At 39.0% G+C, this 24396-nt stretch overlaps 1 protein-coding gene across 1 annotated transcript in view; it reads right to left on the reverse strand.

The window, feature by feature from the left end:
- WDFY4 (WDFY family member 4) overlaps positions 1 to 24396 on the reverse strand; it is a 121151-nt gene that overhangs the window by 63547 nt on the left and 33208 nt on the right. The window contains exons 19-37 of the mRNA XM_017839592.1: positions 23847 to 23992; positions 23204 to 23315; positions 22900 to 23090; positions 21182 to 21334; positions 20724 to 20797; positions 19736 to 19897; positions 17945 to 18036; positions 16969 to 17068; positions 15953 to 16158; positions 15197 to 15366; positions 14715 to 14840; positions 14127 to 14288; positions 13815 to 14012; positions 12968 to 13085; positions 12283 to 12440; positions 11586 to 11824; positions 10139 to 10248; positions 9031 to 9222; positions 8334 to 8473 (exon numbers count right to left, since the gene is read on the reverse strand). Of these exons, the coding sequence (XP_017695081.1) occupies positions 8334 to 8473; positions 9031 to 9222; positions 10139 to 10248; positions 11586 to 11824; positions 12283 to 12440; positions 12968 to 13085; positions 13815 to 14012; positions 14127 to 14288; positions 14715 to 14840; positions 15197 to 15366; positions 15953 to 16158; positions 16969 to 17068; positions 17945 to 18036; positions 19736 to 19897; positions 20724 to 20797; positions 21182 to 21334; positions 22900 to 23090; positions 23204 to 23315; positions 23847 to 23992 (2849 nt within the window). The remainder of the gene's footprint in view (positions 1 to 8333; positions 8474 to 9030; positions 9223 to 10138; positions 10249 to 11585; positions 11825 to 12282; positions 12441 to 12967; positions 13086 to 13814; positions 14013 to 14126; positions 14289 to 14714; positions 14841 to 15196; positions 15367 to 15952; positions 16159 to 16968; positions 17069 to 17944; positions 18037 to 19735; positions 19898 to 20723; positions 20798 to 21181; positions 21335 to 22899; positions 23091 to 23203; positions 23316 to 23846; positions 23993 to 24396) is intronic.

Consider the following 24396-nt stretch of genomic DNA (forward strand, 5'->3'; position numbering starts at 1 on the left):
CAGCCTGGTCCTGAACACCTCCAAGGATGGAAAGTCCACAACCTCCTGTCACTATGACCTGGTTGCAGGGGAAGAGGGGATGGTGATGTGGAAAACCCAGCCTGAATTAATTTGAAACAGCCTGGTAAGCCTACAAAGAGGATGCACACGGTAACAGCATGCAGTAGTGGGAGGGGGGAACAATTTGATGAACCAATTTGGAAATCCCTTTTACTCTTATGTTCCCAGTAGCAGATAGTAAGTACTCTAATATAGCTGATCTACCAGATATTAGATCTCATATTCCAAGAAGAGTCCAGGTACCTTATTCCTCTAACCTGGGCTTTCACAATTCTACGAGGAAGGCTTTTTGATATAATTACAGTTATTCAAGCAATCACTAGGCTTTTAGAAAGTATTCCATGGGTGTACGAAAACAGAACAGGAGGTAATGTTAGGGGCACGCCACAAATTGCATTTAATTAGCATATGTGACAGTGGCAAAGAGTTTGTGCATGGCAGAAACAGATCTGATGACCCTGATTCAAGAAATCACTGTGTTTATGGCTGTGTTTAGCTACGTATTTCACAACTTTTACGTACAGGTTTTCTGCTAGTGAAGGGGGGCAGATTTGCCTTTAATCCAAGTATTTAACATACATACATAGAAAATATATGTACAGAACTTGAACCTCAAAAGTGACAATTAATAATACTTAAAACCTCTGTGGATGATAATTCCAAAAGAAGGAAACAGGAAATTCTCATCAGAATGAGAAAAATTACATTATACTACTGTGATATATTTCACATCTTGAATCAAACAGAAAAGCTGATTAAATAGAACACAAAGGAAATGCCATTTTATAAAGAGCAAATTGTTAAGCTTTTCTTATATATTACCCAGTAGCTCAATATTAAATTGCATCTGCCTGTGGTGCAGCATTGCTCCTCTCAGCAGCCCCGTATCCCATCTCTGACCTCTGGACTGCTCTAACCAGTGTGGATCTCCTGTCTCTGAGGATGTGACTTAGTCAGGAAGGAGACACTTTCTCAAAAAAGCAAACGATTTTTGCAGTCCCCATCTAGACCCAATAATCTTTTCATAGAAATTCCTGAACCACTATGACTTACACAGCCACAGGGTGAGATTGTCAGTAAAGTTTTGAGTCTAAACTCTTTTGACATGTAAAACCTATCTTGTATTCATGGCAGTTCTCATGCTCCTCCTTTTTCCACACATCTAATCAGAATTTCCCCTTCTGACGTGTGCAATTAAAGCTCAGTACTTCTGGTCCTTTCTTGCTAAATCACAGAGAATAAATCAATCAACCCCTTCCTCATCTGGCTCACAAGCGGAGGATAGGGTTAGAGTTACCATGGCAGTTTTACAAAGAAGCATCCGAGTGTTATTGTAAATTAGTAAAGCTGGGTGGAGTCTCCAATTCACCAGCCCTGTTCGACTTGGATAGGGACAAAGTGCCTAACATCTCCAAGTCTACTACTGCTACTAATCTAACATAGTGAATCAGAGACTGGGTGCACTACTACCCTGTGCAAACAATGTCACCCATCTTGTGACCAGACTACTTTTCGGGTAATCAAGTACACACTAGGAAACAAGTAGGTTCATTTCATAAGAGGAAATATTGTTCCACTAGTTACAAAGTAATAATCATTAAGCTAAGGCAGATAATGTTTTCCTTAGCAGATTAAAGAGAGGTTTATCCTAGTCCTTCACATAGACTCTCCACGCTGATGGTGTTCGCAGGCTCTTTTGAATCACAAAATTGTTATTGCTATGTGGATTTTATTGTTGCTTTGCCAAAATTCATTTAGCTTTTCAACAGACTGAGTTCCAGCAGTTAAGTGTTGCATGGAAGCTTTGTGCCTCAACCCGCTAGGAGGCTAATGCAGAGTGCCAACTGCTCCTAAGGATCATGGATGGATTCCTGGCATTGCCAGTTGGTTGGGGAATAGCAGACTTAATGAGAAAATCCTCCATATTTCAGTGCATCATAAATGTACCCACACACAGGGGTGGGTTTCAAAGGGTAACCCTGAAGTATGGTGTATATGTGATGAGACTTCCACACTGTGTTTATCAGCTAAACTCAGGAAGTACAGAAGCAGGTCTACTTCTATAGCAACTGTATATATGTATGCATGTGTGCATACACACACAGTCCTTCAACAGATGATACTACTGAAGAGATTAATTCCTGAGAGAACAGATAACTTGTCTCCTAATAGCAAAAACACACAATGAGAGTTAAGGCATGTTTGTTCTTTAATCCTATCTCTGAGAATGACTTCTGTGACTTTGGGATAATACACTCAACCTCTTGAGGACTCAGTTTCCATCCTGTTACAACAGAGGCATTAGCTTTTATATCTTGTGAAAGGTGAAGGTCAGACTTTGGAATTATGGGGAATAGCAGTGGAGTCTCTTCTTGCCTTCACTTGTTCTTACCATATTCCTATTACTATTTAAAATGCTGACATTCTACAGGTGCATCTATCTTAGGGCTTTATTACATACTATATCAGTGCATTTGTCCAAAAGCCTCATGCACATTTGAATCATGGATTTTATTTAAGAAAAATGTGCTCTTCTAATCCTTCAGCTGATGAAAGAATTCTGTAGACGTTATCTTATGCTTAGAGCTCAGAGTACAGAATACAAACATCTCTCTCCTGACCCTCAAAACAATCATTTTTCTAAAATTACTTACATTTGAAGGTGACAAGATTACTTCTGGATTTTGTTAGTGCCTGTAGTAAAAGCTTCTCTGCAGCAGAAAGCATGAATAGAACACAGATAGGTACAACCAAACTTTAATTTTGCTAGCAAAGGTGAGAACAATGAGAAATGAATGGTCACAGACTTCAGCACAGTTAGCAACCTATACCCTCACTTAGAAGAAATATTTATGTCAATCTTGCAGAGATATCTAGGACCTCCCCTAATTTTCTGTTCTTTAATTTTCAGTTTAAATTGCCACTTTAGGCTTTTGAATCAAACAATCCATATAAAGCAACTTAATTCAAACAATTTTGTTTCAAATTATTTTAAATAAAATGTTGCATCAAAATTTTGGAAGAAAACAGACATACTTGAAACAAGAAATATGAAAAATTATTTGTCTTTTTGTGTATTCAGCAAAGAAAAAAATAGTTTCAGTGGCTAGCACTTGTTTCTAGGGTTTCTCTGAAACTGAATAAAACTCCTCTTTCATCCATGTTAACACTGTTTACTCATTTGGCATCATCTTTGTTATGTGAAAATAAAACTCTGCAACCAGCAGCTCTTGAAAGATGAGACTTTGATGCCAAGAGCTTTAAACATTAAATTCCACTCACTGAAATCTTATATCCAAGCTTAAACCTGACCCAGACACAATCTCTAGCTTGAAAGGCAGAAGTATATTTAAAAAAAAATATGGAGGAGAAATAACAGACATCTTGTTATACAATGTGTAATTCAATGAAGGGACTTCACTGCCACAGAACAGCACTGAGTTTAAAAACACAGAAAAACTCCCTCTGAAGAATTACCCACAAAAAATCTGTAAGTGATAATATCTCTCGTATTGCAGGTTTTAATGAAAAGTAAATCAAGAAAGACATAACTGATTTTTCTCCTGTGCATTGTGCTGTCATACACAATGACAGCAACCTGTAATGAATTTTTAGGGGACAGACTGTGGGGTGAGGGGCCTGTGAATCTGAGTCAGCCTAAAAGTTTGTATTCATCTTCATACAACATTTCTATTCCAATTCTCTGGTAAACAGGTATCCTCAATAAATGTGGAAATTATTCCCATACATTTCAGAAAGGTCAGTTATTTGTATCACACAACATGAAATAGCTCTGTATTTTATGTTTTCATGCAAATCTCATCTTACATAGACCTGTTGAATTATTTCTTTATGATATTGTAAACAATCTGAAAATTATAAATGAGCAGTATGTCAGATATCCATGTAAGAGGACACAAAAATTTCTTTGTTCAAAGTTAAAGAAACTTTTTTCCAGCTTGCTGCAGCATGCTGTAATTTAGCTTTGAGCCAGTTATTAAACAAGACAATAATATTATAATGGAAATTGTTTAATATACATCATTAATAGTAAAGTGCCTGCTTTCATTGAAGTAAAAAAAATGTGTGCTATGAGCAGTTTTGAAATGAATATTTGATTCCAAAGTTCCCTTGTGCATTTAATGACATGCTAATTTACATTTTAATTACTTCCTAAGAAATCAAAGCATTTGTTGACAGAAGAACATAATGTCAACTTCACGGTGCACTGTTGGTGGATAGTTAATGAACTTAATTAGATAATTAGTGATGTTAATTATCCTTCTATTATGAAGATAAACATGTTACACAAATGATGCACTTTTCAAAGAAATATCATTAAATGTTTGCTTGTTTTAATGCAGTTAACTTGAAAAACTCATAAAAGACCAGCTGAGTGATTGTTAAGAAAAAGATTTAAATAATAATGGTGATCATGTTTCAAATATTTCTATCTTCTTCATTTCACCTACTATGAACTGCTAAGTTGGTCTTGACTCTCCTTCCTCCAAAATTAGCAAGCTAATACTTTATTTAGCAACCTAAGGTTTTTGTTCAACCGTGTTCTTCTCTTCACTACATTGCATACTTCTCCCCCCTTAAACAACCATTCTCTGATGCAGTTGTTTGAAAACCAAGGCTTATAAGCATCAGACTTAATTTACAGTCAGTTATTGAAAGATTCTATAAAAATGGAGGAAAGAAGTAGCTACTGTTTGAAGGCACTGGTCCACTACTTAGCTCTGAGTTCAGCTGCTGGTATAGTGTTGCCATTGACATCTTGAGTTATAATGGCAAAGGCTCTGTAAAATCACGAGATAAAGCTTCTTCCTTACAGAAGTCAAAATGAGCTAACAGTGATTTTATGTCCTGGGGACAACAGCCTTGGAATAAATTATCACCCTTCTCCTTCAACATCAGGCACTTTTGCTTGAAAAGCCTTCTTTAAAACTATGCTCTAAAATACAGATTTTTGAACAGACATCTGTGCACAGACATCTACTTCTTCCCCAAAACCTGTAAACATGACTGCAAAAGCAGGGACAGCCAGGAGCAAATAGAGCCCCAGTGTTCTTCCCTGATGGAATCATGTGGAGTGAGAGCCCTGCCTCAGATAGGGCTAATTCCACAACTATGATGCAGCTATTATTTGTTTTAGGTAAGTAAGCCTAGCACTGTACAACACACATTAAAAAACTCCTGTAAGTGTTGATGTAGAGATTTACATTTCCAGTGCAGAAGGAATTTAAGCCTATAGATCAAACTCCCACTTGGGAGTTGGGTCAGTGGAAATGTTATGTTTAAATACTTCTCAAAATACAATGCAGTACTGCCACAGGTGAATCACTAGTTATACTAGGTATACTAGCCATGTTTATCATAAGGATGAGTGTTACATATGAAAGGATTTTTAAAAATTTTTTGCTGGCTGTGAAATTTGAAAAGATGTAACAAACCAATACTTTTCTGTAACAACAACACTTTTGGTTGCTGGCCTAAGAGAAGCCTGGTGAATAAACACATAAGAAAACTAAAAAGAAAAAACAACAACAAAAAAACCCCCAAGTCAAAACCAAGCTGTTCATCAAACTAGTAAAAAAATCTTTAAGAGTTCAAACTGGGAGGAAGTCTCTTGAAGACTGACAAAATCAGCACAAAGGAGGTCAGATGTATCTATAGCTGTCATCACAAGCATATACTTGCTGACCAAAATCCTAATATAAAGTTTCTGGCTTTGCAATTACAAGTTAAGAGGTCTCTTAACCTCTTTATTCTGAAGACTGAGATTAACAAGACTTTTCTATTTCATTCTTTCATGTTATATGGGCCTCTGGCATAGAGGAATGTAATTAATGAACCAAAAGAAAAGAGGACAGACATGATCAGGCCTCCTGTAAAACTGAGGAGGCTCTGCATTTTTTGTAAAGAATAGTAGCCATATCTACAGCTTTGAGGCAGTGTGTCTTACAGGAGTTAGAAATAGGCTGCTTGCAGCCTTGCTCAGGCACTCCTAAAGAACCTCATGACACTGCATGGTAGAAGCTGTTGACTGATTTACAGTTGACTGAAAGACAATTGTTACAGTGTCCTTTGTTGCTCTTGCAGCTTATTGAAAATATCAAAAGCAGTCATTGCTAACCTTAAAATTAAATCCTAGGTTTTGACAGCAAAACCCAGTAGCCAACCCATTTTTTCCTTCTATTGGGCAAAGGTCTGAAATCTTGGCTTAATTTCTGCACTTTTCTCAGTAAGTTTTACTCAGTTTGGAAAGACCATGCTTAGCTCTCAGTAAATGCAAATATTTTTATTTCACTATGGGATTTAAAGTCTTTGTCGCTCACTACATAGTTCATACTGTTACTTTTCTTCATGTTTCAACGAGGTGCCTATTGCTGTAGGACATAAGTTCTTACTAGCAGTAGTGAAGATAGAGGCCAGTATCTACAAATCACTTTCCTAAGTGAATATAGAAGCCACCTGAGACACAGAAAATGATGCAAAATTGTATTATGGCACTTTTTTAAGTGACTACCAAAGTGGTCAAAAATATGAATTAAAAGCACAAATACCATTTATTTTTAATGTAACCTTTTATGTAACTTTTTCACTGTAAATGTATGAAGGAAGAGGGCTGTTCAGAAACAAATAAATTTTCGTCCTCTTAAATTTCACCTCTCTAAAAAGTGCATCAAACTCTGAAGGGAGGCTGAAGGGAGAAAGTGGGAAGGGGAGAATGAAGAACATTCAGAGCTGTATCTTCCTATCTTATGGAGAAGAACAATTTATCAGAGCTACAGAGCTGTCAGTACTTGACATGATAAGGAATAACACCAAGTGAGTAATGTTTCCTCCAAACCCAGCTCCTTTAATTACAAGCCGCTTCCTTGCAGAAGAGAGACAGAAGATGTAGAAACACCAATTTCATGCACTTGTGCCTGAATAATGTCTCCATGCTGCCTTTTCCAGATGGCAACCTTTTCACTGGAGGAACTAATGATGTGGGCATATTTAGGGAAAAACCAATAACGGAGTCTTTAACCTTCAACGGCAAAAACCATGTTGTACAAAATGTTCCTTGGGATACATTTACAAATATCAATTACATTGCTCACTGAGGTGTAATCAGCTGTAATAATCAAAATTAATTTTAAAAAATAATTAAACAGACCCCAGGGCAAATAGTCGACTCTCTTGTAGTATGACATCATGGTATACATATGTACCTGGGAAGAACTTGCTCCCTCTGTAAGCAGAAAAGTGATGTTAAGGAATGAGAAGGATGCTGTGGCATGCTGAGAAAACACTTGCAGCTCAGTAAGGTACTACCAGACACATTAGGTGGGTATCGTAGTCTTCCTGATCAGCACACCTGGAAGTGAACCAGGCATCACTGGGCATAAAGCTGCAATCTGCTATAGCTTGAGTTAGAGGGTTAAGTATCCCTAAAGTGATGCTATAATAGACACACTGTCTCCTCAGCAGGAGAAGAAAAACCTTAACATGTTAGGCACTGCAACAACACAAGCTTGGTTTAAAACTCTGAATACTCTGTCAATGCACTGCTGCCCTACCCTATAGCTAGTCATTCTAGTCCTAACGCACTTACAAGTAACATCTATTTGGTGCTTTTTGTTTCTATTTTTGACAAATGCCCAGCAAAAACATGGAAATGGCCCTTTCTTTCAGCAAAAGAGAAGCTCACAAATAGATAAGTTAGTTCAGCTGCATTGTTGACAGTATTTTGCCTACCCTCCAAATCCATCCCTGATTATATAACACTTGTTTCTTTAGGAGCTAAACTATAATTTGGACCTTTAATACTTCATATAGAGTAGAAAATGGAAGGACAGTGCTATGATAATACCTGATGCTTTCTACTAATTCAGTGTCTGAAGGACAAGGTTTACATAAGTGATGCAAGTGAGAAGCAGCAGCAAAGGTGGCATCTCCTCACCTTGCTCTGCCCCAAGCAGAGCCCTCTAAGTACAAGCATATATGTAGGTTTTTCCTTTCAAGTGCAATAATTGGGCTTTATGCAAAAAGTATGCATTATTACATCATATGTTAAGAGAAGTTTTTCAGCTCACTATTTCTTTGTGATTATTTATAGCAGCTTAGAAAAGGAACCTCAATTGCAATAGGTGTATAGTTTACAATGGAGCAAGTCAATTAACAGACATACTCAGAAGCCTCCCAAATCCAGATAAACTCTCCAAAGACATATAAAAGGCAGACTAGTGACCAAGCCAGAAAAGACAAAGTGTAAAATTTACCTCTGATTTGCATATTATTTCCTTTGTGTTTCGGCCAGGCATGGACCTAATAGCTGAAGACAGGCTTTCACTCCAGGAATTGTGCTTGCTCTGTGACAGGCCTGGCCCTGATTTATTTTGGAGAAGCTTCTTTTCAGATGCTGTAGGCCAGAACAGACAAAAAAGCATGTAAGACTTAAAGCTGAGCCTTTCAGAATATAGAGGGGTTGTATCCCCATTACAGAAGACAAAACAATATGGCAGTGCCTCACTCCAGATGGACTGTTCTTCTATTTGTATGACAACTGAAATAACACATACTTCTCAAGTTTTTATTTAAAAGCCTCACAGAGGTCTGCCGTAGATCAGTTTCATTACACAGACATGAACTTTGAATCACTGCAGCACTACACACATTTCAATGACTTCACCCAATATCCTCCCTTTTAAATTTTCCTATGAGACATGATTTAAGGAGATTTCTCTCTCTTGCAGCGCAGCACGAACCCTACAACATCCTCAGGTGATTAGAGAAGGGCTGATTATGACACAGAAAGCAATCCCAGTCCTGAATGAGAGAAACTGACAATCTGCCTTATCCAGCAGGTGATGGGCAGGGGACAGGTATAACCAAGGAACCGGCAGCTTTCCAGCAGGCACTCGGTTTACTGCAATGCCTTTGCTTACTACAATGAATATTCCATAAAAAACCAGAGACCTATCAAGTGCTGCCAAGCTTTTGTCATAATTTCTTCCCATAAAGGAGTGATCTCTGTTATCTTCATGTCCCTTTCTTTGTCATTTCCTTTTACAGAAAGATCCATCTTGTAAGTGTCCTCCAGAGCCTGCCGCCTCTGAGAAATGAGCTGCTTCCAGATGATTCCTACTGTTCTCAGAATCTCCTGATGGACTAGGAAACAAAAGAAATTATAAATGGAAAATCATTTTTTTGTGTAAAGAATCAAGCAACAGATAGAGCAAAACCATCTAATTTGGAACAGCTCTGGTCCAGAGTAACTGCTGGAGTCAGTGGAGTTGTTCCTTTTTGTCTATTGCCTCGGCAGGTTCTAAGCCAGAGTAGTTAGACAGACAGAAAACAGCAGGACACATCTTTTACAATATTCAACTCCCTGAAAGAAACAAGTAGGAGTGACAGATGAGTCTAACTGGTTTCTACCTTGGAAAAAAATCTCATCAGAATTTTGATGATCTTATTGTCATACAGAGAATGCAAAAGCACATAAAGGACATTATGTTGCCAAACATCATTAGATATGGAGGGGCGAAAGTAACCAAGTCAAGAAACAATTTGACACAGCAGGAGGATACTGTACAAGGAAGTTGCATCATAACCAAGCCAATACATATTAAAAAACAAAAAATAAAAAATAAAAAATAAAAGAAAGGACGCTGCTCTGCCATAGGTTTCAGCTGACAGCCCTCACACTGAATTCAACCCAAAATTTTCCCTGTGTTTCTCTTAAAAGAGCAAAATGCTTCTTCCTGTGTATAACAGACAGACACAAGCTCTATATGGGTCTTGAAAAAAAGAAATAGAACTACAAATAGTATGTGTCTGGCCACTGACTGGCCATAACATAGGGGAGAGATCTCCATTACTCCTGAGGATGTTGGGCATGACTTTTGAATAAAAAGGCATGTAACACAAGTAATTGTTTAGCACAACTTCCTTTATCTGTGCTGTGCCTACAATGTCTATACACAGCAGAGGAAATAAGTAGCACTTGCACAAGCTGCTCTGATAACTGCTTAGGCCAGGCACTTTCCTGCTCTGTAAGCCAAAGGCAATCTGTGGCATAAATTACCATCATCTGGAGTAGGCAGGCTGCCCTTTTCCTCTTCACTGGGTGCAAGAAAAATTTGGTGATAAGAAGCCAGCTTTGGTTTTGCATCCACCCCAAAACCTTCTGAACAGCTGTTATGAAGAGGGAAAAAAAAGGAGGGCAGGTGAGGAAACCAGACTTAGAGCAAACTGAGGACAGTGAAAAAGCTACAGGTGTTTCTGTACATCCACTCATACTTGATTCATTTGGTAGATCAATATTTCCAGGCTTGAGGACTTGCACCAATCACACAATACCACAGAATTTACAGGAAGTGGGAACTAAATCAGTGCTGGTCTGGTGTTCAACGTCAAGGAGCAGTCACTGAGATCCTATAGATCACTCTGCTGTACATGCCTTATCCCTGCACTTCTTCCTGCACTTGTATCTACCATTCATCTCAATCAGATAAAACACGGGCCTGTACTGATGTAGCCAGTCTGCATCCAGCTTTCTTGCACCTCCACTGGACATCTTGTATGTCTTGTATGGCAAAGCTGCCATTTTTATGTCTGATTTTCTTTTAATTACCACAGTTCTGATTCCCTGGCTTTGCTATGTTTGGCTTTTGGATAACACAAACACTTCTGTAATTAATTTTTAAAAAAAAAATGTTTCTGGTTTTACTACATACAAGCAATCCTTACCCTATCTCAACAGTTTTGGCCTGGAAATTATTATCTGACTGGAATAAGAACAATCAAAAGAAGACACCAGGAAGTATAGCTCATTTCCCATGTGATACTCTATTAATGGATTTAATCCAAACCACCTAAGCAGTACAGAAGGGTTTCAATGAAACAAGAAACATCATTATAGTGAATAAACTACTGGCCTTCCACAAAACTAAGTTTCCAAAATAACTCCCCAGCTTACACAAAAGTACATCTGGTATATCATCTGTAAGAACAGCAAACAGAGCAGATACGGATGTTCTAGCCCTACACAAGTCAGTGGCAAAACTCCCAACCTCAGTACGACCCAGACTTTGCAACTGAGATCCAAGTAACAATAACAGAAAGATTCACAAGATCCATGCACACTTTTATATATGTTTTAAATGTACCTGCATACGAATAGTTGCTGAATCAGAAAAAACATTTCATTACATTAGCCCATGCAGATGTCTCAGATAATGGCCACCTGCATGCTTGTGGAGAGATTCTAGTCTACATCCCAGGAGGATTTCCAAATTCTCATTTTACTGATGGGCCCGTGAACCAGCTCCACTGAAATCAGTTCAAGCTTCTTAACCCCAGTTACTACTCTGAAGCAGACTGCTGGAAATGCTGGATCCAGCTCAATCTCAGCTTCTAATGATTCCTCAAAATGGATTACTCAAGTTCTATGAAATCTCTCCCTCTGCACCTACTTCCATAGATACAGCCCAGAGATGTAACAAACATTATAATGAGATGAAGGTTTGTACCTGCCCGAGTTCAGTTGGCAAAGGCAGTACATTAGGCAAATGATAAAATTATTATTTGAGTTGTAAGTTGCAAAAATAATGTCCCAGTGCTCCTGCAGGACATTGAGAGTGTTCAGGACATTAAACTGTTCAGGCAGTGATTGTTGAGGTCTGGATAGGCAGTATAGGATGGCTCTGTTTAAACAGCTGTACAGGGCACTGAGGAAAACTTCCTTTTGAGAAACCGAGCTTTCTAAGACCTGTGAAAACACAAAACAGCACAGTACTTGGCTTGCTCAGAGAACTCTCTCCCCAAGGATCCACACCTCCCACTTAATTTAAGCTGTTGCAAACTTATTTCAGCAGAACTCCCCTGAACTACCTGTTAGATACAAATTCAATCTTTCTGTATTTCTGCTGAAGTCCCCAGAATTTTGGAAGAGATTAATTTATTCTTGTTCAGCAACATGTACATAACCAATGGACAGTGGCACAAAAGAATGGCACAATACTATCCCTTCTTTATGGGGCACCATCTATCTCCATTATCATTATCATTTAGAGCTGTTACGTGCTCATGCAAGAAACCAGAAATAATAACAATCACCAAATGGGTTACAGCCATCTTCTTTAGAATTGCAGTGTCACAGCCTCAGTGTGAAACATCATGTTACAATATGTTGATAACAGCTGGAAAAAACAATACCATGTGACTCACCCACATAATCTGTTTGGCAGTGAAGATCAGGATTTGCTTGGGGTCAGCAGTAAACATTCTGCTGTTCAGCTTCTCAACCAACTTCTGAACAAAATAAGCAATATTCATCATGGATACAGGTGCAGATGATTCTGAAGTACCATGAGGATCACTGCTCCCTGGAGGGGATACAAAGGGTTGATTATTCCATAACAAGCTGAAACGAAAAAAAATTTAACATGTAAGGTTACCAGAGCTGAGAAAGACATGCCATAATGTCTCAGAGCTGGGACATGTCTAAGAAAACACTAGGTCTAACAGAAACACCTTACTCAGACTGGATATGACAGCTTCATCTTAAGGGTGGAATCAATCTTAGTAAAATACTGTAATGGACTGATCCAACTAATGACTCAGAAAGGAGAGCAGCAACAACTAAATTATTTGGGTTGTTTCTAGAAGCACTCAAGGATAAACCTAGGTTTCTTTCTAAGTACTCTCTTTTTAATATTCAGAATCTGTTCTCAAAAAGAGAGAGAAAAAATTATAAACCCACAATAATTTATGCAAACTGGCCTACAGCAAGAGAGAACAGAACATCCAGCCTGCTGAGTTGGACTGTCCTTCTATTGCTTCCAAACTTTTCTAGCAATAACACCTACATGCTAAATATAAGCTAGTCAATGATCTGATTCTCACCACTTACCTCTTGGTCTTGTTTTCCCCTCGCCTTGGCTGGTAACATGGAAGACATCCATACCAGACAGCAAAACTTTTGTCTGAAAATGTCTCTTCTGCTCACTGGTGGCATCTTCTGGAGAAGCCTATATAGTGGCAGTATACATATTAGTACAGCAGGAAAACAGAAAGGAAATCAAACTCAAATTCACTTTCAGCAAGAGTGCATATGTGGATAGCTACTGTAGTAGATAGCAGAACTTCATACTTTAGTTGGAAAACCAGGAAATCTCACATAGGACTACACCATCTAGCTGATAGCCAACTCAGTTGCACACTGAACAGAAACAAGGTTTCACAAAGGGCCATAATGTAGGTTCACAGGTGGATTCCCAAGAGGTCTTGTCCTCAGGGAACAGGCTCAGGATTCAGACAGTCGGAAAACCATACTCTGTTTTAACTGTGTCAAACCTTGGGATACTGGCTAAACCTTTTGGGAACTCTTGCTCCACAAGATGATTTAACTCATGACAATTGCAGTCAAGCTTATGTTCATTACTATTTCTATTACTAAGCTAAGTCTGTATCAGAACTCGCATCTGGGATAACTGGACTATTGACAATTTAGAACTGAAGCCTAAATTTTTCTTTTTCCCTTTCTTCAGTCCACTTCAACTCTTTTGAGTGCTTTGAGTCATTGAAATCCATAATGTGGACTCAGCTACTACAGCTTGTATTGATCTGTACCTAAAGCGGAGACAGGATTTTTTCCTTTTGTCAGTTAGCACTTCTTTTACTAGGCCACTAGCAGGATACATCCTGTCCTTCCACCCCCAGGGCAAGATAGAGCAGCAAAGCCTGATGATAGGAGAAACCTCAAGAAGCAGCTCCAGTGGATGCCCTTGTTTGTTTGCTGGGACGTTGAGAAGACTATCCATCAGGAGGACTCGCACAAAATCCCACACTTGTTTCTTGGCAGGGTGTGGTAGGAGTGGGAGAGAGGAGGGATCAACACAGCCTTTCCCTTCAGCAATGGCTGGATCATCAGGAGTCAAAAGGCCTTCAGACCCTCCCTGTGAAAGTAGACAGCAATACATTCCAACTCAGTCTTCCTTAAAATGATTTTTTTTTCCTCCTAATGACCTATCTCCAATCTGAAGGGCTTGTGCTGGCTCATATACACATACCTTGGGTGGTCCTGAGTGAAAAGCAACCATAGCCAAAGTTTTCAGGAAGTCAGGACAGTGCCACACAGGGTCCTGAGTATAACTGTGATAGATCAAGCACAGAAACTGGATAACATTCCCTGGATAGGCAATCTCCCAGGAGGCTTCTGCATCTGCAATAGGCTGAATACAAACAAATGTGCATCTGGTCAAGTCAGCATTCTTCTGTGAAGCAAACATGACATGGCCATGGAGAAATCAGGCAAGGCACAGGCAGCCAACTCCTACCTTGCAGACTGAAGATAAACCCAACCAGAAGATGACATATCCTCATCATCAAGAATGAAAAAAGTTTAGTACTGCTGTGGGTAAGATCAGTCTCTGTATACAAAAGTTCTTAAACATGAGACCATCACATCATCTGCTAGATAACCAGGGCAACAGCAGTTCTGACCCTTTGAAGTCTGCGCTCACTGTTATGTTCAGTGCTGCCCTGTGAGGGCAGAGGAGGACTAAGGATTACAGGTAAAGGCTGCCACTGACATCTGTCATGCTTGGGCAGTTTATTCTGCCATTCACAGTGCACTGTCCTTGCAACAAAGCATTTACCTTGTCCACAGTGACTCTAACCATTTCCAGCAGTAAAACAGCTGCCTCTGCACACAACCCAATTTTGAGGACATTCTCTGTAAGGTGGTGCTGCAAGATCCACTGCAACATAGACTCAAGATCTTTCTACACAGGAAGAGAGATATTTGATTAAGAGATGGGAATTATATACAATTATATACAAAAACACATCAAGAACAAAGCCTGCTGTCTCCACATCAGAAAAAACCCAACACATCTTCACCTCCAGCAGCTCCTCCCTCTTCTATTAAATGTGTAGCATTTAATACCTGCATGAACAATTTTGTTCTGAACACAAATTTTCTTAAATCAAAGTTAACTTAATTTTTAAAATATGAATGACTAATTTTTATTATCAGAAAACCCAAGTATGATTAACTTGTCTGAAAATTCTCTCATGAAAAAGGGTATAAAATGACAAAGTAGTAAAGCAATATCAATTTCAGGTGCTTTTTTCATACCTTGACTGCTTCAGGTGGTTCAGATTGTGGAGTTGCCAGAAAGAGCTCCGCCACAAGCAGGTAGATCTCAGGGATGTGGACATGATCAGTCAGACATCTTTGCAACACAGAAAACCCAAAAATCAAGAAGTTGCCATTGTCAGGCACTGGAGGATGAGTTTTTAAATTATCTTTAAAGGAAAAGAAAAGGAAAGTGTCTAAAATTAAATGTCATATCAGAGGAAGGGTTACTGACAGAACTTGATCCTCATCTGTCTCTGTCCCAGGCCAGGCAGTATCAGCAATATCAACAGTTTATAAAACTCCCTCAGAAGAACAGATAACCATTTTTCCCACTATCACTTTTGTTACAGGAGATTCTCCCTTAATTACTCGTTCTTTCTCCTCCCTTTCTCAGAACCACAGGTCTAATTATCAGAAAGCAAGCTGAACAAATCTTAAAGAAACAGAAGGTTTCAGAGCAAAGCTGACATTGCAACACCTCACGGGCTTATCAGCTAGTCTGATTTTGTGCAACACAAAAAGGCCCATCTCCCTGAAAGTGCTAATCAGAATTGCTAATTATCGTGCAAGGGAGAAGCAATGCTTTCCAGTCTTCAGCACAGAAATGCTGAAGTACAAGACAAGATTGCCCTAGAAAGTAATTTCAATTCTTGGTCTGCTGAGATCAGTGGGAATTCTCCCATCATGTACTTCAGTGATCTATCACTGAGCTGGATCAAGGCAGTGTTTGGGGAACATTAAACCAATACGTACCCATTAGAATACTCAATCCTGCAGAGCTGTTTTCCAGCCAGTGCCCAGCCACTATCCCCTCCTTGAATTTGTTCAGCAGCAAACGATTGTGGAGGAAGCACAGAAGTAGCTTGATTCCTAGCACAACTGTGCTAGAGTGCAGGTAGCTCTGTGTGAATAGCAGAAACCAGTCTGGCCCCAGTGCCAAAAATGTCTTTTCTTTTTCCCTAGGACAAACAGATAAATGAAAATACATGAAAGGAGACATGGTGAAAGACAGAGAGGAGATATTATTTAAAATTATCTCTAAGTGATTTAGAAGCTCAAGTTTCTCTAGAAAGAGTCTGATTAAAGGTGTACCACAACACAGAATCATGAAGATTTAACAACAGACTCATCTACACAGGCGAAGACACTTAATTCCTGCTAAATTCAACCTTATATTACTGTCAGACAAAAAAAGTTCACTAATATGAATCTCCTTCTGCGAATGTCTATCAATAACTGAGGCAAACTATATCACAGACTAGATTTTTTAACCTATGAAATTCAAAATTACCATTTAAATTTTGAAGTCCAAGATATGTTTTCTAGTGAAAATACACTGAGTTAAAGCACCCAGCACTATAAAATCTTCCTTTCAGTTATAAAAGGTAGAACTGTAGTAAGTGCATGCTCATGGTTATGATAGAGAGGTGCAAGTAATCCCACATTAGATTGAGTTGATTTTCACAGACAGCTGGGATTTCTTCAACCCTTGTAATGCAGAAAAAATACCAATATCTAAGTTCCTCCTTCACAATATTTTCTGAAAATGTAAAACTTTTTCCAAAATGGATATCAGACATGTGATCAGACCACACAGGTGAATGCCAGATAAATCACGGACCAAAAAGTAGCTCTGAATCCAGTCTGCTCCTACTCACTATTTTGTTGAGATTCAAGTATTTTCATTATGTTTAGTCCTGGTCAAGCACCAGCAAGAAGAAAAATTCAGAAGATAGAGACACTTGCCTATACCTTCCCATTCTACTTACTCGGAGGACAGATGAAGTTTGTCTGAGTGCATTACATCTAACAGCATCTTCAGTAACTGGTTTCGAAGCCAGATTGTCTTTCCAGATGTTTGGCTTAAGGCTACAGATATCAGAAAGTAATAAAGAGTAATGAAGAGACAAAACACATGTTCCATTGCTGTGATGAACAACTTTGTTTGCACCAAGTTAACACAGTAGAAACACTTATATCAGGTTTTTTGTAGAGTAAAAAGATGCAGACATCAAATCTTAGACATAAGAGTTCCTGCTAACATCAGAAACAACCAGTGCTTACATTGTCAAAGTCCTCTATTTAAAGTTATTTAAAACTCATTCAGACTACATGTTCAATAGGAAGCACTCTCAGGTTAACTAGAGAGGGAAATGTAAACAGGCAATCTGACTTGTGTTGCCTACTGTGATGTCTAGATATAAAAACTACAGTTATCAGCATCTTCTTAATATGACCTCTGATTTAGAGGTGCAATAACCAATATAGCCTCAACTGAAATATCACAGTGGAAAAGCCAACTGACTGGATGTTCTCCCACATGACCCTGACATAAATACACAGAAACTTGAAAAGGTGCAGAGCTACAATTATTTCCTACAACTGTAAGTGTAGCAGAGCATTCACAGAAAATCCAAGAAATTTTATTCCTTATAACAGTCCCACAGGTTAGTTCGGGGGCAATTTCAATTTAATGTCCTTCCTCTCTGTGTATATCTGAAATCCAACATTATGTAGGCTCTGGAAAACGCTGCCAAAGTACTGCTGGCCTGTTAGCAGAGATGAGGGCAAAAGGGTCACCTCAGTGCAGCCTGTCCCTTTCCATATGAAGTCATTCGAATTGTGGCTCTTCCTGCCACAGGAGGCAGAAGCACTGTATTGCATTTATGGTTCATTAGGCCCTGGGGAAGCAGGGAAGTTCTGTAGCATCTATGACAACACAAGCTAGGTAAGGTAGCTCCTTACCTTCACTGGGCATCTCAGCCACACTATCCAGGAAAAGCTGATTTTCATCCACAGAAGAAGGTTTCAAGGTGTAAACAAGGAACAATCCAATCCTTGCAGAGAAAGAGGAAAGCAGTTTTGGTCAGCAAAAAGACATTAATTTAATTACTTGGAGATTACATGCAAATCTCAATATTCATTAATGATGACTGTTAACAACCATTGGAAATTCTAGTTGTTGCAGAAATAGGAATGAAAAGTTCATAAACTAGGAAGCGAATTAAAGGGTCATCTACCTACAAATCCAACATGGAAACAAAAATGGAAAAATTTTCTATATCTATTTTAAAGGTCTTTCACCACGAGGAAAGCAATACTGAGTTAAGCACTCTGTTCATACAAAAGATTCTGAACTGCCTGTGGCATTCAGGTGTCACTGTTATCATCACTTGGTTTCCAAGCAAATAGAGGAGAGCAAAGAAACCTTAGCAGGTACTCAGGGAGGAGGACTGGCAACCTCTTTTCACCTGTAGTTTTCTTTAAAACATTACCTGATTCTAAGGATAAAAAAATTAATGTGATAATAGTGAAAGTGCATGATCTCCTCCTGCCCACAAGAAGGGCATTTCTTAAGAGGTCAGAACACCAGTTCTTCTACAGGAATGGTCCACACAGCAATTCCCATTAGATCTGTCAAAAGTCTGGGACCAGCAGAAATTCCAGCATCCTTCTTAGTGCTCAGTGCTGCTGAGAACCTGTTATAGTCTCTGCTGTCCTGGAGCTAGGAGGGTAGGGATTGTCTCTGTCCACTCAGCACTTATGGGCCTGACAACCAATCAAATTACCACAGAAAAACAAATTATGGTATTTTAAGAAAAATGCTCATTCACACTCCTAACAATGTGGCAAATTTGGTACACTAAGTCCACAACTTTCACTTGTATGAAAAAAGAATATGCTAACTCATACAAGCCCAGGGTAGGAACATACATGCGGGTAACATACATCCAGGAATATACATCTGCAAAAGAGCTGGCAAGCAGTAAGTTCACATACTAGCTTACTCCACAGTTAATTATCTGAGATGCTCATACGCTTCAACAGAGCTAAAGGCTTGTTGCAGAGACCACAGGTTTGACATGCAACTCTGTTTCTACATTTTATTGAAAACAGAGCTTTAGAAACAGAGCTGCCATCTGTGCAGTGCATTTCCCTGGAGTTAGGTGGCTGTAGACAGCACTATATGGACCTTCCTCAATTAATCAGCTACAGGCTGACACAATTAGACTGGGAATATAAAATGAAGCAGTGAAGAACTTACATTCTGTGAAGAACAAACTAGGATTTAAATTCATTTCTTTGTGAAATTCTGATAAGCAAAACTGATAGAAACTCAAGAACAAAAAGGATTGTTACTGGGATATAAACCAAACCAACAGGATTAGGTAGGTAGTTCATTGGGGCCAAGTCTAATACTATAGTGATACTTTAGGGGCAAGGCTTTAATGAAACCAAATATTAAGTACAGACTTTGAGTAGTCCCAGTCAAACCTGCAGAACTGTTTGTGCCACCATTGTAAGGGTCATCACCCAACCCATTTTCACACAAATATAAGGTTGGACTGAATGAAGGCATGAAAAAGTTTTTCATCAGTGGAGATCCTACGGTTGCCAAAGATCTGGAGTTCTACCAAACTCCATAGGAATCTGGAGTTCCTACGTGAGGAAAGATCTACTATCAAGCTCTCTCCAGTACCAGAGGGACTATAACTAATCTGCAATCTGAGGAAAAGCTATAGACTTCAAGGTTACCTGAGAACATCTCGTGTATTAAAGTATCCTTGCAACAGATGGGAGAGAATAGTGCAGGCCACAGTGATTTTGGAATTACTTATTTCAGGATCATTGAAAAGGAAAACAAGCTTGGGCACCATTTGCACCTGGTAGGCAACTGCAACATTCTGACGTCCATCTCTGTAAAAAAGCACAGGGACTGTAAAAGTTTTTACTGGTGAGAACCAAATTTGCTGAGTGTCAGCTAAAAAGATTCTCAGGTTGCATTGATATTTTGCACCTTTGTCTTCTAATGTTGCCTTGACAACATTTCAAACACTGCCAGATAAATTGAACATGTGTCAGTGATGGAGATCAGAAGAATACTTTGTGTGTTCTACCTTCTCCTCTGCCCTCTCCCCCAGTAACTGATGCATTTCAATGAGTTCAAAGAAAGTGTTATTGAATTTGCAAGCAGTGAGTTGGTGGTAATAAATGCTATTCCTGTAAAACTCAGCAAGGGACACCAGACAGCTCTGCATAGAGCTCTCTGCTGCCAAAAAGCAGGAATCTAGCTTTACTCAGCCCCTCTGCCATGCTGTATCTCTTTGGATACATTTAACTCTAGTCCAGATGATTAAGAAAGCCTACTGTTATAAAAAGTCTTCTTGGGTTATGTTTTGGTTTTAATCACAACTTTAATTACATATTTTTAAAAATTATTTCACACTCAATTCAAACATTAATTTTCCCCTCCCCAGCAGAAATTTAAACTTTCACTGTACAGCAGTAGTTCCACGTGAACCAGGTCACCAGGTATCTTTGCCCAGTCTGGCCCCAAAGTCATATCAGGGGCTGGTCAAATCACTAACTTCAGGCTTGAAAGAGAAATATAGATATTATTCACTCCCAGAGTCCACTGATTCTAACTAGGATTGGACCCTTCATAGGCATCTCACAGTTCCACCTTCAGGTTACAGACTGAGTTTGTCACACAGGTTTCTGATTCAAACACTGGTTTGTATACCTGGAAGACTGCAAGATCTCCACAAGATGGGAAAGAAGAACAAGGTCAAGATTTTCTGGTGCTTTCATCCAGAGCTGAAAGACAAAGGAAAGCAGAGGTTTTACTGCTCTGCTGAGCTGTGAGGACAGTACCTGTGGCAGGGAAACAATTAAAAGTAGTTCAGGGATGATAACATCATAAATCTCAGTGTTTCTGCAACACAACCTGTAGGCACTGGGAACTCCCTAGTGTGGGGAGTTGTTGCTCCAGAGATAGCCCTGAGGAGCAGGCCCTCTGGGAGTGTTCCTTCAGACCTGGGAAGCTGCCATCTCTCCAGGTGAGCCACAGTGTGGAAAACCCCAACACTCAACCCCATCCCAAATATTGGATGCAGGAGGTGCTATGAACAAACCAAACCATCATACTATAAAGCCGTCTTTAAAACAGTCAAACCCACAATGCAACATCAACAGTTTTACCTCAAAGTTGCAGAGAACATACTGGAATGCACTGTAATTCTTGATGACCGAAGACTCGAAGCCAAGCTCAGCTGTGCCCACTAGGGAGAACATTAACTGTAAAATCCTATTGTTTAACAGCTTTGTCTTCCTTTTCAACAGATAGGTCAGCAACTGAAAAAGGAAGATTGAATAAGTATCTGCGAGTATAAACCTGTATTTATAAACTAATATAACATTATTTTTTAATTCAAGGCAAACACAGTTTGCTCAGCTGTATTACTCATACATGGATACATTTTGCATAAGCATAATGAAGAAAGTGAAGATTTCAGTCCACACATGAAATTTCGTGCAGCAAGTGAAAGGGTAAGTTTTTGAAGGAGCTCTGTGGCATTGAACAGGAGCAAAATATATGCCATGTTATGTTGAATGGAATTTACAAAAAGGAACATACAAATATAACTGTGGATAACCAATGTAGGTTTTTGATGCTATTCTTCATGGATGTGTTCTTAGTTGCTTGCAAATGGTGTTAACTTAAAAAATATTAATGTTCACCTCTCCAAATGAAAGACATTTGTGAAATATTACCAGTTTCTCAAGTGAGCCTGCCTTTGATTATCTAATGATTTCCTAATACTATGAGGACAACATTCAGAAAGCCACTACATTTTGAACAGGTTGGGAGCAATAGACATTAATTAGAAAATACATATCAAGACACATTTATTAGTTTCCTGTTAAAAAATAAACTTCAAAGAAAAACTTCAGACCTCCAAACAAAAGCAAAAGCACTCCATTGCAATATGATGATCTGCCACATGGAGAGAAGCACAAAGTCAAAAGGAACAGCTTATACACCAATGTAAAGGCTGCATTCACCTACAAGAAAGGATTGGGCAAGTAATATCTAAGTAGGATAAATATATTCATATGAATCATGATCAATTTATGAACAATTTGCAAATTGGGAAAATGAAAATTTATAATAAATCAATCCTGATGCCCTAATGTTAAGAGTCTTGTTTGAAACCTTCCGTGTTAAAGAGTCTTCCCTGTTCCCTAAGAGTTCTCTGCTTAGCCTGCACAGCATGAAGTAAAGGATACTAAACTGAAGCTCCATACTTGAGCCTCAATCCATAGAATATTATATGCATAGATAGTTTACATACAACCAAAATCTTCAATTTCCACAGATTTCATGTTTGAAAGCTAATTTGGGACAGATCTAATCAATGAAATTCAGATGGCAGTTATTTATACCAGCCCAGTTCCTAATACACAGTGAAGACTGAGTCAAAGAAATTCATTGTCATCCCTACACTGGGCAGTCTGTAAAGAAGAATCTTAGGCTGTATGAGCCAAGGAGAAGAAGAAAACCTGTCTGAGAAATGGTCTTTTGTGGGAGGGATCAAGCGTGTAGGTAAAAGGTGAAGGGTAGGTCAGTCACAAATCTGCTGCACTGGCTTATTTAGTTTATTAGATCATGTCTGGCCAAGAGGCATCCATCCTCACCTTCCCATCAGCAGATATTTGTTATAGAGGATCCCACAGATTGTAAGCACAGGATACAGAGCACTATCCTATATCCCCCTCTCAAAGATCTTATAACTTACGAAGTTCCAATCACAAGTGCCTATAGCCAGGGTATGCTTGGTTCATTGCCATCGAGAGGTTTCGGCACAAAGTTCTCCACAGGAAGGACTATAACAGAGTGAATGAACAAGAGTGTTTACCTGGTATCCATGTATGTGCCTCATCAGTTTTTCACTTAGTGGGCTACTGTTCAGGATGGAGTTCAGAACTTTGACAGCTGCATACATGGTGTGGTCATCACAGGCCATAGCAATGAGACCCAGAAGAATGGCAGGGCCTCCAATAAAGTTCAGGCTGGTAGCTGCTGGAGAGGACTGGAACATTCTTACCCCTAGGAAATTGCAGTGTTATTCTATCAGGAAATTACATGGACTAAATCTGTTATTCGACAGAGAAAAGCTCCACTCTTAAAAAGTATTAAACATTAAGATATAGTGCATTTACCATATTGGCCCACAGCAACTGACCCAATAGTCCGCAAGGAACCCGAGAGGTGTCCAGCAATATTCTTTGCTAGGAATATTGGAGTTGAACTGTCCCGAGAATTAATCCCAATCTAAAACAGATAAAAGACATTCTCACCTTGGTAGTACTGGAGAGACAAAAAGCAACAAATGCATGCTCTAACACTTTAGATTATTTTAATACTTTTAGCCTATGAAAGTCATCTTTTTTTTTGTTACAAGTTGATTGTTAGGACAAACATTCACCCACCTACAATATCCCAGAACCCCCTTACTCTCCCATGTCAGTAGACCTGGCATTAGCAAGACTGATAGAATAGCATGTGAAAAGTCCTTGTGAAGGCATTAAGAAAACACAGAGTGAAACAAATTATCATAAGACCTAAAAACTATGGCTTCTGTTCCTGTTTCAAGAAATGCTTTTAACATTGTGTTCAGACTGTCCAATCTGTTCCACTCCACAGGTGAAAAGTAACCCATGAGTAGAATGAAGTTAAGGAATGGGAAAAGAAGCTCGAAAAAAATCACTGAATGTACACAACTAAGACAAAGTCACAAATTTTGCTTTAGGTAACTGCTCAGAAACAAGAGAAAACTTGTTTAAGACAAGGGAAGTTTGTGACCTCTTTGGCAATCAGCCGGCCATCCACTTCATTGTAGGAGCTCTTTATATCTTGAACTGTAGTAAGGGTTGAGCACACAGCATTGATTCCAAAAGAAATCTTCTCTTCTGCCACCAGAGGTGCAGTATCACTGTACTGGTCCTCACCTAAAACAAGACAGACCATGAATGTCTGAAGAAACTTTGCATTAGTGCATATTCCACATGAAGATTAACTATAAACAAATGCCCCAAGATTGTCACCTATTTCCCTTCCAGCAGGACATGGTCTTATGGTTAAGCCTCTTCAGAACTGCTGCTGATTAGTGAGAAGCAATGAAGTGGTGACACAGGACACAACACTGTTGAAACAATTCACACTGGTGTTCGCAACAAGGTCATAAATCCATTTTAAGGAATAAAACACAGTATTTTAGGGCATTGTGCTGAAGCTTTTTTTAAGTCAAAATTTCTATTTGACAAGTTCCTTTAGGTCTTTTGATGGAATAGGGAGTCTGGGGGAAGAGAGAGTGAGATCATTTTACAATTATGATGTCACATCTTGTATGCTG

Source organism: Lepidothrix coronata, unplaced genomic scaffold (genome assembly GCF_001604755.1).
Source record: "Lepidothrix coronata isolate B3197 unplaced genomic scaffold, Lepidothrix_coronata-1.0 Scaffold8, whole genome shotgun sequence".
Taxonomy (NCBI): domain Eukaryota; kingdom Metazoa; phylum Chordata; class Aves; order Passeriformes; family Pipridae; genus Lepidothrix; species Lepidothrix coronata.